This window comes from Hippopotamus amphibius, chromosome 7, assembly GCF_030028045.1.
Source record: "Hippopotamus amphibius kiboko isolate mHipAmp2 chromosome 7, mHipAmp2.hap2, whole genome shotgun sequence".
Taxonomy (NCBI): domain Eukaryota; kingdom Metazoa; phylum Chordata; class Mammalia; order Artiodactyla; family Hippopotamidae; genus Hippopotamus; species Hippopotamus amphibius.
This window is the reverse complement of record NC_080192.1, coordinates 95,887,277-95,900,334: the sequence shown is the minus strand read 5'-3', so window position 1 is coordinate 95,900,334 and position 13,058 is coordinate 95,887,277. Positions and strand designations below refer to the sequence as shown.

At 36.3% G+C, this 13,058-nt stretch overlaps 2 protein-coding genes across 2 annotated transcripts in view; one reads left to right on the top strand and one right to left on the bottom strand.

Annotated features, from left to right (window-relative positions):
• Positions 1-13,058, bottom strand: part of WDPCP (WD repeat containing planar cell polarity effector) — a gene marked incomplete at its 3' end in the record, with an annotated part of 364,337 nt that overhangs the window by 124,118 nt on the left and 227,161 nt on the right. Inside the window, exon 13 of the mRNA XM_057743382.1 lies at positions 12,315-12,378. Coding sequence (XP_057599365.1) covers positions 12,315-12,378 — 64 coding nt within the window. The remainder of the gene's footprint in view (positions 1-12,314; positions 12,379-13,058) is intronic.
• LOC130857004 (cytochrome b-c1 complex subunit 8-like) lies at positions 7,984-8,405 on the top strand. The gene has a single exon (XM_057742164.1). It carries the CDS (start codon positions 8,008-8,010, stop codon positions 8,254-8,256), a length of 249 nt encoding a protein of 82 aa, XP_057598147.1. The 5' UTR covers positions 7,984-8,007; the 3' UTR covers positions 8,257-8,405.

Genomic DNA, 13,058 nt, shown 5'->3' with positions numbered 1-13,058 from the left:
CTTGGACTTAAAAAAAAAAATCCAATCTCTGACTTTTAACTGGAGTGTCCAGTTAATTTGAATTCATGTAATTATAAATGTTTGGGTTTAAGTACACCATCTTGCTTTTTTTTAAGCTCTTTATTGGAATAGCTTTACACTCTTGTACCAGTTTTTGAGGTACACCAAAGTCAATGGGCTGCATTTATACACATATCCCCATATTCCCTCCCTCCCTTGACTCCCCCCCACCACCCTCCCCGTCCCTGCCCTCTAAGGCATCACCCATCATCAAGTTGATCTCCCTTTGTTATAAAGCAACTTCCCACTGGCTATTTTACAATTAGTAGTATATATATGTCTATGCTATTCTCTCACTTCGTCCCAGCTTCCCCTTGGCCCCTCGCCTCCCCCCAACCTCGTGTCCTCCAGTCCATTCTCTGCATCTGCATCCTTATTCTTGTCTGGTCACTGGGTTCATCAGTACCTTTTTTTTTTTTAGATTCCGTATATATGAGTTAGCATACAATATTTGTTTTTCTGGCTTACTTCACTCTGTATGACAGACTCTAGGGTCTGTCCACCTCATTACATATAGCTCCATCTCATTCCTTTTTATAGCTGAGTAATATGCCATTGTATATATATGCCACATCTTCTGTATCCATTCATTTGTTGATGGGCATTTAGGTTGCTTCCATGTCCTGGCTGTTGTAAATAGTGCTGCAATAAACATTATGGTACATGTTTCTTTTGGGATTATGGTTTTCTCTGGGTATATGCCCAGGAGTGGGATTACTGGATCATATGGTAGTTCCAGTTTCAGTTTTTTAAGGAACCTCCAAACTATCTTCCATAGTGGCTGTACCAACTTATATTCGCACCAACAGTGCAGGAGAGTTCCCTTTTCTCCATACCCTCTCCAACATTTATTGTTTCTAGATTTTTTGATGATGGCCATTCTGATAGGTGTGAGGTGATACCTCATTGTGGCTTTGACTTGCATTTCTCTGATGATTAGTGATGTTGAGCATCTTTTCATGTGTTTGTTGGCCATCCGTATGTCTTCTTTGGAGAAATGTCTATTTAGGTCTTCTGCCCATTTGTGGATTGGGTGATTTGCTTTTTAGGTATTCAGCTGCATGAGCTGCTTGTATATTTTGGAGATTAATCCTTTGTCCGTTGCTGCGTTGGCAAGTATTTGCTCCCATTCTGAGGGTTGCCTTTTAGTCTTGTTTATGGTTTCTTTCGCTGGGCAAAAGCTTTTAGGTTTCTTTAGGTCCCATTTGTTTATTCTTGATTTTAATTCCGTTATTCTAGGAGGTGGGTCAAAAAGGATCTTGCTTTGATGGATGTCATAGAGTGTTCTGCCTATGTTTTCCTCTAGGAGTTTTATAGTGTCTGGCCTTACATTTAGGTCATTAATCCATTCGGAGTTTATTTTTGTGTATGGTGTTAGAAAGTTTTCTAATTTCATTCTTTTACATGTAGCTGTCCAATATTCCCAGCACCACTTATTGAAGAGGCTGTCTTTTTTCCATTGTATATTCTTGCCTCCTTTCTCAAAGATCAGGTACCCATATGTGCTTGGGCTTACCTCTGAGTTCTCTATTCTGTTCCATTGATCTTCCTTTCTGTTTTTGTGCCAATACCATACTGCCTTGATCACTGTGGCCTTGTAGTATAGTTTGAAGTCAGGAAGCCTGATTCCACCAACTCCATCTTTCCTTCCCCAGATTGCTTTGGCTATTCGGGGTCTTTTGCATTTCCATACAGATCGTAAGATTTCTTGTTCTAGTTCTGTGAAAAATGCCATTGGTAATTTGATAGGGATTGTGTCGACTCTGTAAATTGCTTTGGGTAGTACAGTCATTTTCACAATGTTGATTCTTCCAATCCAAGAACATGGTAGGTCCCTCCATCTGTTTGTGTTGTCTTTGACTTCTTTCATCAGTGTCTGAAAGTTTTCTGCATACAGATCTTTTGCTTCCTTAGGCAGGTTTATTCCTAGGTATTTCATCCTTTTTTGTTGCAATGGTGAATGGGAGAGTTTCCTTAATTTCTCTTTTTGCTCTTTTGTTGTTAGTGTATAGGAATGCAAGAGATTTCTGTGCATGAATTTTGTATCCTGCTACTTTACTAAATTCATCAATTAGTGCTAGCAGTTTTCAGGTAGAGTCTTTAGGGTTTTCTATGTATAATATCATGTCATCTGCAAAGAGTGACAATTTTACTTCTTTTCCAACATCTTGCTTGTTTGTTTTCTATTTGTTCTCCTGTACTGCCCTCTTTTGGGTTGAGCATTTTTTAAGTACTATATTTTTAAATTTCCTCTATTTACTTTTTAATGTTGCACATCTATTTAAATTTTTAAGAAAATCCTCTAGGCACTACAATATACAATCTTAACTTATCACAGCCTACTTAGAATAATATTATACCACTTCAGGTAGAACATACAAATGTTACAACAGTGTAATTTCATCTTTCCCAACCCCCCCATGATGTTAGTGTCATTCATTTCTTATCTGCATTTGCTATAAATACCACAATGTATTGATGGTATTTTTGCTCTAAATTTAAACAGTTATCTTTTAAAGAAATTTTTGCATAAGGATAAATATTTTTATTATTAATCCAAGTTTACCATTTCCAGAGCTCTTCATTCTTTTATGTAGATCCACTTTTGGTATCATATTTGTTCTGCCTGAGGAATATCTCCTTTAATTTTTCTTGTGGTGCAGGTATGCTGGTGCTGAGTTGTCTCAGCTTTCATTTATTCAAAAGTGTCTTTATTTCATTCTGATTTTATGATAGTTTTCACTGGATATAAAATTTTGTGTTGAGAGTTTTGATTTTTTTCAGTACATTAAAGATGTTGTTCCATTATCTTTTGGCATCATTGCTTCTGATGAGAAGTCAGCCATAATTCCTATTAGTTGGTGATCCTTTTATGTAATTTTCTTTTTCTGGGTATTTTAAAGATTTTTCTCTTCATCATTGGTTTCAGTAGTTTGTATATGCTGTGCCAAGATGTTGTGTGCCTCGGTAAAGCTTTCTTCTATTTGGAGTTCACTGAACTTCTTGGATTTGTAGACTGTTTTTCACCAATTACATGTATTTTAGAGCACTTGATTTTGTTTCACACATTCATTTTTTGCAATTTTTTCTCTTTTATTCAAATTGGATGATCTGATATTGAACTATTCTCAAATTCACTAATCCTTTATTATACAGTGCATAATATTTTTCTAAGTGGAATTTTTCATTTCATATTTCATATTTTTCATTTCTAGAATTCCTCACCTGCACACTTTTTAATAGTTTCTATGTCTCTGCTAAGAATCCCTATATATTCAGTCATTATGTTCTTCATTTCTCTTAAAATCCTTGAACATATTTATAATAGCTGCTCCAAAGTGCTTGTCTGCTCATTTCAACATCTGGGTCATCTAAGGGTCTGTTACTATTAGCTTCTTTTTCTCTTCATAATATATCACATTTCCCTGCTTCTTCACCCACCTAGTAATGTGTTTATGCTGGACATTGTGGATGTCACATTTCAGAGAGTTTGGGTTATACTGTCTTTCTTTAAAGGATACTGAGTTTTATATAGCAAGGCATTAAATGAGTGGTGGCTTATTTTGATCCTGTCAAGTTGGTTTTATGATTTTTAAAGGCAGATCTATTTCAGTTTTGTAAACAGGCTTAGGATGTGGCCCTTATTCTTAAAGCATGGCATTTCTGGGATTTCATATAAATGTTCAGTGAGGTTGCCTCACTTTGGCTGAACCAAAATTAAAGCGTTTCTCAGTACTGGTGCAGCCTCTCCAGTCAGCTCTCAGTGTCACAGCAGAGGCTCTTTGATAGGCCCTGTCTATCAAGGACCCAAAGGGAACCATCATGAAGACTTTCGGTTCCCCACTCTTCACACAGATTCTCCCTTTCTGGTATCCTGCCCCACAAATTCTAGAACTGTCATCATCCCTGAATTCTGAACTCTTACCTCTAGCTCTTCAGTGGAGTGACATCACTGATCTCTGCTATGGAAATTGTATACAGGGCTTGTCTGTGTATTCTCCATTTTTTGAGGATCATGGTCGTTCTGTCCTTATTGTCCACTGCCTAAATACAATTCTCTCATATATTTTGTCCTGTTTTACAGTAGGAGGGTGAGTCTGAAAACCAGTTTGTCCATTGGCTGGAAGTGGAAGATTCCCCCTTCCATTACCTCACTAGTAGTGTTTTAAAACAGTTGAGCCAATATTAATTATATCATTATTTTTCTTCGTTTGGGTTTTAGTAAGAAACAATCTTGAACTATAGGGACCAATGAGAAGCGATGCTTTTCTAAAGGATAAGAAATTGGGGATGGACACAAAAAAACATTACACCTGTCTAGTTCACATGACACTCTAAGATATAACTCTTCTTTGTGTCTCCCAAGATGCAGATAGGTTGTCAAAGAATAGATTTATGGTTCTGCAAGATCTATCAATATGATGTCTAGCATAAACCACATCTACCTGAAAGGAAATCATGCCTAAACATGTGAAAGTACTCTTTCCTGGCGCCATGAATGAGAAAATAGGGAAACAGGCAATTGGTGCTACTTTTCTGTGATCCTTTTTATAGTCACTGCATGCAATAGACTTTTCCTTTTACTACAGACAAACTTTAAGAGCACTTAATTTGGATGAATCATCTTTCCAGTAAATCAGGGTTCTGTAAATCATTCAAGCTACATCAGATTATCATGTAGATTGTCATTCTGCAATAAGCAGTCTTACTGAAATCTTTGTGCATTTTCATAAAGAATAAAAGGGAAAGAATAGCTTTCTTAGACTTAGTTATGGGTAGTCATCAAGTCATAAATTGCTAAGCTTTGGGGAACTTCCAAATCTTTAGTTTATATAAGCAGTTTGGTATAATTGGAAATGACATGGATTTTAGAGTCAAACACATCTGAATTTGAATCATGATTTTCAGTTTTCCTTATCAGTTTTATCAACTATAAAATACATATAAGAATTCTATTGGTTTCGATTATTATGAAAATTAAATAAGATAACATGCAAAGCCTCTGGTGTAATACCTGGCTGGTACTTTGCAGATGATTAAGAAAAGTCAACTCCTTTAATTTTTTGGGCTGTAATGATTTTGTTCCTGATAATTATAAAGCACTTGCATGCCCTCAAGCAAGACAGACTGTAAATTTAAGCAGGCATAAAAACAAATACCTTCAAATGTTATCAAAAGGAAAGGCTTGTACTATTAATCCTACAAGATTAAAACAATTCTTCAACTTGAAGAGCTGAAAATTTTTTTTATCTTTCTTGAAAATGAGTTAAAATTGGAAAAAATTAGGTTTTGCTCTTTAATGTTTTTACTTTAATTGTGATAAACCCTAGTATGCAATAAAATTTCATTTGATCAATTTTGGGGGCATAAAATTGATGACATGTCATACTTAAAAATAAAATTTGTGACATTTAAGGCCCTTAGTGATTAATAGTTCAAACATAGTAGCACATTGTGGGTAGTTACACAGAATTGGAAAGCAGCTAGTGCCAAGTTTAACACTTTCCTCACCTTCCAAAAATATACTGCAGAACTTCTGACTCCAGTTACCCAGATAAGGATATATAAAAGAATACTCTTTCTAAGAACAACTAGAACAGCTGGATAAATTAATTTTAAAAATTCTGTTTGAAGACACTGGAGACCTCCAAAGACCGTGAGTATTTGAAAGACCAAAATCCTAGACAGAAGCAAAGCCCAGAGAGATAAACCTGACATTTGGTGCTGCTTTTGCTTTCAAAACATTTGCCAGTTTGTAATTGGTGTCCAGGAGGCTGAGAAACTTAGCAGAAAGTAGTATTTGAAAACTTGGGAAACTGCACAGAGCTTTAGGTAGAGTTTCAGACATTGGGCTAATGGTACAAAGTTATACTTCAGAGCCTGCCGAGGAGGCAGAGCTTTCAGCTGGGACTCCTAAAGGGCTACAGTCTTGATAAAGTATAAAGTGGAAATAAACCAGCTCTCACACTGAAACTCAGCTTCAAATAAACTCAATTCCAGAATAAATTAAAATGTTGTTTAACATTTACCCTATTTGCCAGAAGCAAAGGTAAATTCATATACAGCCTTAAATTATCACTAAGTCATAAAAATCTCATGTCCAAAATTCAATTTTAAAAAAAGGGGGAAAGAGATAAGAATAAATGACCCCTAAACAACACCAACAACAAAAAGGCCTACCAAGAAGAAGAGGAAAAGTCAAGAGAAAAAGAGGAAAAAAAATATGCTTTTAATAAAGGAGAAAAATGGAATATAGTTAATACAAAGAAGGACAAGGATGGTTAGATGAAAGGACATAGAATAAGTGGGGCATACAGAAAAGAAATAGCTGTAGTATTATTTATGTTATACTTCAATTAAATAATCCAATTAAAAGACAAAGCTTGTGAGAGTTGATTAAAAACATCCAACTCTATATTGCTTACCAGAGATATGACTTAAATATAAGAAAACATGGATACATGATATATGAAGGATATAAGTAAACATAAACCAAAATAAAGCTGGTGTAGGTACACTTTGAGATATGAAGTAGGTTTTAAGGCAAACATTTCTAGAAAATAGAAGAATGTTTCATAATGATAAAGGTGCAATGTACCAAGAAAATATAACAGTTCTAAACTGGCATGCACCTAATTACATAGCCTTAAAACAAGTAAAATGGCAAAAAAGGCAAACAGAACCACAATCACAGTGAAAAATTTTCAGACACTGGTCTCAGTGAAGATACAGACGAACTGAACAACATGACTAACAAATTTGATTTTATATAGGATAACTGCACCTAACAACTGTAAACTGTAGAGTACACATTCTTTTCAATGAACATGGAAACTTCACTACTGAGCATATAATAAGCCATAAAGGAAGTTTCAGGGCTTCCTAGGTGGCGCAGTGGTTGAGAATCTGCCTGCCAATGCAGGGGACACGGGTTTGATCCCTGCTCCAGGAAGATCCCACATGCCGCGGAACAACTAAGCCCATGTGCCACAACTATTGAGCCTGCACTTTAGAGCCCGTGAGCCACAACTGTTGAGCCCATGTGCTGCAACTACTGAGGCCCACGCGCCTAGAGCCTGTGCTCCACAACAAGAGAAGCCATGGCAATGAGGAGCCCGCGCACCGCAACAAAGAGTAGCCCCCACTCACCACAACTAAAGAAAGTCCCCGCGCACAGCAAAAAAGACCCAACAAAGCCAATAAAATAAAAATAATAAATAAATAAATTTTTTTAAAAAAGGAAGTTTCAACAAATTTCAAAGCGTTGATATAATACAGTAGGTTAAGGGGTACGTGTGTCTCTGTCTGTGGTTTGAAAATAGTTGAAATTTAAAGAAACCATGGAAAAAGGAGAATTTACAACAGAAACATTAGAAATATTTTGAGCTGAATGACAATGAAAAATGACATATAAATTGTCAGAACACAGTCAAAGCTATGCTTGAAAGGAAATTATACCCTTGAATGCATACACTGGAAATTAAGCCTAAAAAGATCATGATTTAAGCATCTATCACAAGAAATTAGAATAAGAGCAACACATTTAAACAAAGTTGGAAGATTTATGCTACTGGATATAAATACTTATAAAGGATAGTAATTAAGACAGTTTGGTGTTGGTACAAGAATACAGACCTAAACATATATATGGGCACCTGATTTATGACAAAGGTGGCCGTGTAAAGCCATAGCAAAGGACACTCTTGTCAATAGTCATAGGTCAACTGAACATATATATATGACAGAAATTAATTTTGAGCCTTACCCAAACGGATTATAGGTTTAAATGTTAACATTAAAATAATAAAACTTCCAGAAGATAAAAAAAAGAATATTTTCAAGACCTTGGAATAATAAAAGATTTTAAAAAAATAGTCCACAAAAAGCACTAACCACCCGTCGATTACGCGCTGCGGTGGGCGAGGTGACCTCGGCGCCGCCGCAACCATGGGCCGCGCGTTTGGGCATCTGATGAGGGTGCAGCATGTGATCACCTACAGCTTGTTGCCGTTCGAGCAGCGCGCCTTTCCGCACTACTTCAGCAAGGGCATCCCCAACATGCTGCGCCGCACTCGGGCATGCATCCTTCGTGTCACGCCGCCATTTGTAGTGTTTTATCTTGTCTACACATGGGGAACACAAGAGTTTGAGAAATCCAAGAGGAAGAATCCAGCTGCCTATGAAAACGACAAATGAGCAACTCATCTGGATAATGGTTCCTTGTCTCTGAAAGACCCTTCTCTGGGAGAGATGTCTACATTGTAGTGTCTTGAAGACACAATAAACTTATTATAGGCTGCATTGTTGTGATTTTGAGTTTTGTGTGAGCAGAACCCTTGGATGTGACTGCCACTTTTCAAGTTCATAAATTCCCCTCCCCAGCATGAGTTCTGAACTGTTTTGGCAAGTCTGAGTTTGGTGAAGGATTGTAGTTCACCCTTGTTCTATAACCTGTAAGAATGTAGCTGCAGCTACTCCTGCAGCTGAACAGCTGTGGATGGCATCGACTGTGTGGCTCCCTGCCCACTGCTTCCATATTGACAATAAAATCTAGTAATTACTGAAAAAAAAAAAAAAAAAAAAAGCACTAACCAGCCTCATTCATATACAAGGGTCAGTCAAAAATTATCTGCACTCTAGCTGTAGAATTTATAGAAGTTTTAATATAACTGGAGTGCAGGTAACTTTTGACTCACCCTCATACATTTTAAAAAACTCAAAATTACTGACCTTGAAGAGAACTTATGACCCAAATTCCATGTATCTACCATTACACCATCCCATTACACCTTGCTGATCTGGGGGTAAGGATAAACCCAACCTCCTTAACGTGGTCTGAATGTAATAAGGAGTAGAGTATATTTCCCAGAACTGAAAGAAAGCTGATTATAGCTGGAAAGCAGAAAGGTGAGAGTGGAGGGGCCTTAGATGCCATATTAAGGAGTTAGAATTTATCTCAAAGGCAACGAGAACCTCTAAAGGGTTTTAAATAGAGAAGTGAAATTATAAATCATGATTCTTTTGACCAGGGGTCTATGAACTTTTTTTGTAAAACACCAGACAATAAAAATTTTAGGCTTTATAAGCCATATAGTTCTCTTGCAACCACTCAACTCTGGCATCACAGAGTAAAGCAGTCATACACATTAAATAAATAAGTTTGGCTGTGTTCCAATAACACTTCATTTATGGACACTGAAATCTGAATTTAAATTTTTTTTTATAATTTATTTTTAAATTTATTTTTATTTGTTTATTTTTTAATGGCTGTGTCAAGTCTTAGTTGTGGCACGCAGGCTCTTTGTTGTGGCATGCGGGCTTCTCTCTAGTTGTGGCTTCTCTTCTCTAGTTGAGGTGCATGGGCTCAGTAGTTGCAGCCTGTGGGTATAGTTACCCCACGGGATGTGGGATCTTAGTTCCCCAACCAGGGATCGAACCCCTGTCCCCCTCACTGGAAGGCGGATTTTCTACCCACTGGACCACCAGGGAAGTCCTGAATATCATGTATTTTAAAGGTTTTTGATACTACTGGATTGGCCAAAAAGTTCATTCGGGTTTTTCCATAAGCTGTTAACAGAAAAACCTGAATGAACTTTTTGGCCAACTCAATATTTTTCTTTTGATTTCTTTCAATGATTTAAAGCTTTTGTAAAAAGCCATTTTGGGGCTATGTTTGGCTGGCAGCAGTTCGCTGACCCCTAGTTTAGAAGATCACTTAGGATACAGGGTAAATCAGACAAAGAGGTCCTTTCTGGCCTATTTCCTCAGGTCCAGTACCCACATACTAACTTTTTAATATTCAAGGCCTGTTGATGTCATATTAAATGTCTTTTATCTCTCTATCACTGGTAGATGCTAATGCAAAAAGAATATTCTCAGGTAAACCATTACACTTTTTTGGTGACCCCTCTGGGTTCAATGTGGTCAATATTTTTATTCTTTAACGAAGAGATATCTTGGGGTTAGAAGATAATTTATATGTAGAAATAATCCTGTTTATTTATAAACTTTTAAATTTATTTATTTATTTATTTATTTTTTGGCCTTGTCGGATCTTAGTTGCGGCACATGGGATCTTCATTGAGGCATGTGGGGTTTTTCATTGCGTTGCACCAGCTCTTCCTTGCAGCGCGTGGGCTTCTCTCTAATTGTGGCATGCGGCCTTTTCTCTACTAGTGGCATGTGGACTTTCTCTTCTCTAGTTGTGGCACACAGGCTCCAGAGCACATGGGCTCTGTAGTTTGTGGCACATGTGCTCTCTAGTTGAGGCATGGGGGCTCAGCAGTTGTGGCATGTGGGCTTAGATGCCCTGTGGCATGTAGGATCTTAGTTCCCTAACCAGGGATCAAACCCTCATCCCCTGCATTCCAAGGAGGATTCTTTACCACTGGACCACCAGGGAAGTCCCCTAAACTTTTAAATTCAAAGAGGTAATATTTCTCAGTGTATAGGCTAGATAATTAAATAGTAATATTTGATCTATTAGAAAACATGATAAATTCTTTAGACAATTTCAATGTGGACCTTCAAATGCATATAGTAAATTCATGAGCTCAAATGGAACTTTAAGACCTTAATGCTCTCTTAAGGCTCTTAATGATTCCTTAAGTCAGACCTTGGGCTATAAATAAGCAAAGTTACACAGGAAGAATAACGGTGTAGCATTTTGATTGTTCACTTTCACAAATACAAAGGAAAGTAAAACTATTTCTCTCATTCCCTTATTTTAGGTTTGTATCTTTTACTAGTAAAAATCCTTATGGCTTAGGGTTAGGGTTAGCCTAACAGCAGAAAGGCTATTTGGCTTTAAACTAATGTGGAGACTCTTCATGTTGTTACTGCCTAAATTGAGACTAAATGCTGAAACAGATATGATTTGAAAAAAAGTTTATAAGATGGCTTTGATGATTATGTATTAATTAATAGTCAAAACAGCAGAAATTTCAGAGCAATATAATAATACATTGAGGAAGAAAGTTTACCAGACAGTAAAAATTTAAATGCTCATCTCTTCAGTTCTTATCTTGGCTAGAAAAAAGGTTGGGACTATAGACATAAAAAATAAATAAATGTAAAGAAAATCTACCTTTACTGGTGAGTAGTGGCAGAGGTGAGAAGGTGGAGATAAAGAGGGAAAGTCATTGGGCCCATAAAATCTAAAAAGTGTTGTAATTAAATTTCTGACATTGTGATGTCTGCATGCATAGATTTTGGTGAAGATAATAAAATGTTCCCTTAATATACTTATATGCTTGATCAATTTGACCTAAAGAATACAGATGACCAACAAATAACAAAAGGTTTATACATCTGAAGTAATTAGAGATTTTTCCATGATCAATGAAAGCACAATTTAATTGTATAATGCAAAATTATAATTTAAATAACAAATTCATTCTGAAGACAGATGACCTAATGTCATGAACCCATATAAACATCTAAAGCATCAAAGCTTAATTTAAACTACAAAATGTCTTCATTGTGCAGAAGATTCAGGTAAAAGAGGCTTCCAGAAGTTTTTGTTGTTTTCAAGAAGCTTTTGTTTTATTGTTTCTTTGACAACAATGAAATCTCTGTGGAGTAGAATATGCTGGAAAACCAGGAACCTCACCTTGGTTTATCTGATCTCAGTGGACATTGTGGTAAAACACCTTATAAAATAAGAACCTGATGCAGAGTACAAGGATCTGTAAGAAACTGGTCCATTTTACTGTTCTATCATTAATAAATGGAGGACTAAAGCATATTTGAATTTATATTCGCTTGGATCCACTTTGCACTGTGGTTCCTTTAAAAAAACAAGAGAGAACATTCATAATATGTTACATCTCACTAAAATCTAAGGGATAAACTGAGCACATTCAAGATGTAGGGGACATGTTTTGCCCTATGTCCTGGTTTCTGAAGGTGTACTTCTTTAGAGAATGGATTAGAAACACATTTAATCTTGTTAGATACAAAGGTGTCATCCCCTCACATCAACGTACATGAGGAGAAACGTTTAAGAATTACAAATTCTTAGAAAACATAAAAAATCCTTTGGGTCTGGCAAGGAAAATGTCAACAAGTCAAAAGAGACTAGATGGCTATTGACCAGTTTCATGAAGGCAAAGCTGCAAGCCAAGATGGAATAATGCTTTCCCACCATGTGTCGAAGGCACAAATGACACTAATCCTTTTTAATGGTCACAAAAGCTGACAACTTACTCAGCCTTAGAACTGAAGGCACAAAATCATTTCTGGGAATGACTCACCATAAACAGGTCACGAGCACCAATGTCAACAGCTAACAGAAATGCCTTTTCAAATCTCTGGTACCTAATAAGGGAGAAGAGAAATGTTATATGTTAGTTGTGAACAAAACTATAGAAGAAGAGAGAGCAGTTTGTTTAATTGATTTATGTGTTATTGTTTTTGTTCTGATAAGAAAAATATTCTCAAACAGTCAGGACTTAACCTGCTGGGATCTTCCCTATGTGAACTCTTATTGTACTTAGGAGGAGCTGAGGCACACAGCCTGTGGAGGTGTTCAGTGCAACTTTCAAGGATAAACATAACCAGATTATGTGCTGCTGAGTGTAGAGAAATGATAGCTTAGGAAATATTGTTTCTCATTATTTTTCACTTTGTTGTGTTTGGTTATATAAGAGAAAATTATGGGGATATGGAGAATATAGCAATTAATAAATCATATAACTATACTTTTATGTTTCTTAGTTAAAACTGGAGAAGTCAAATGTTGCATTATTACATAACTCATATTTGTGAGTCTGAAAAAAATACATGGTTTTGAAAATAATAAATGGTTTCTAAGTATTTTTTAAACTGGAGTATAGTTGCTTTACGCTGCTGTGTCAGTTTCTGCTATACAACAAAGTGAATCAGCCATAGGTATACAGATAGCCCCTCTTTTTTGGATAAGTATTTTTTAATGATATTTTCTACTCTTTTACCACAATCATACTAAATTCCCCTGAGGTGTAACTAAGAATTTTCTT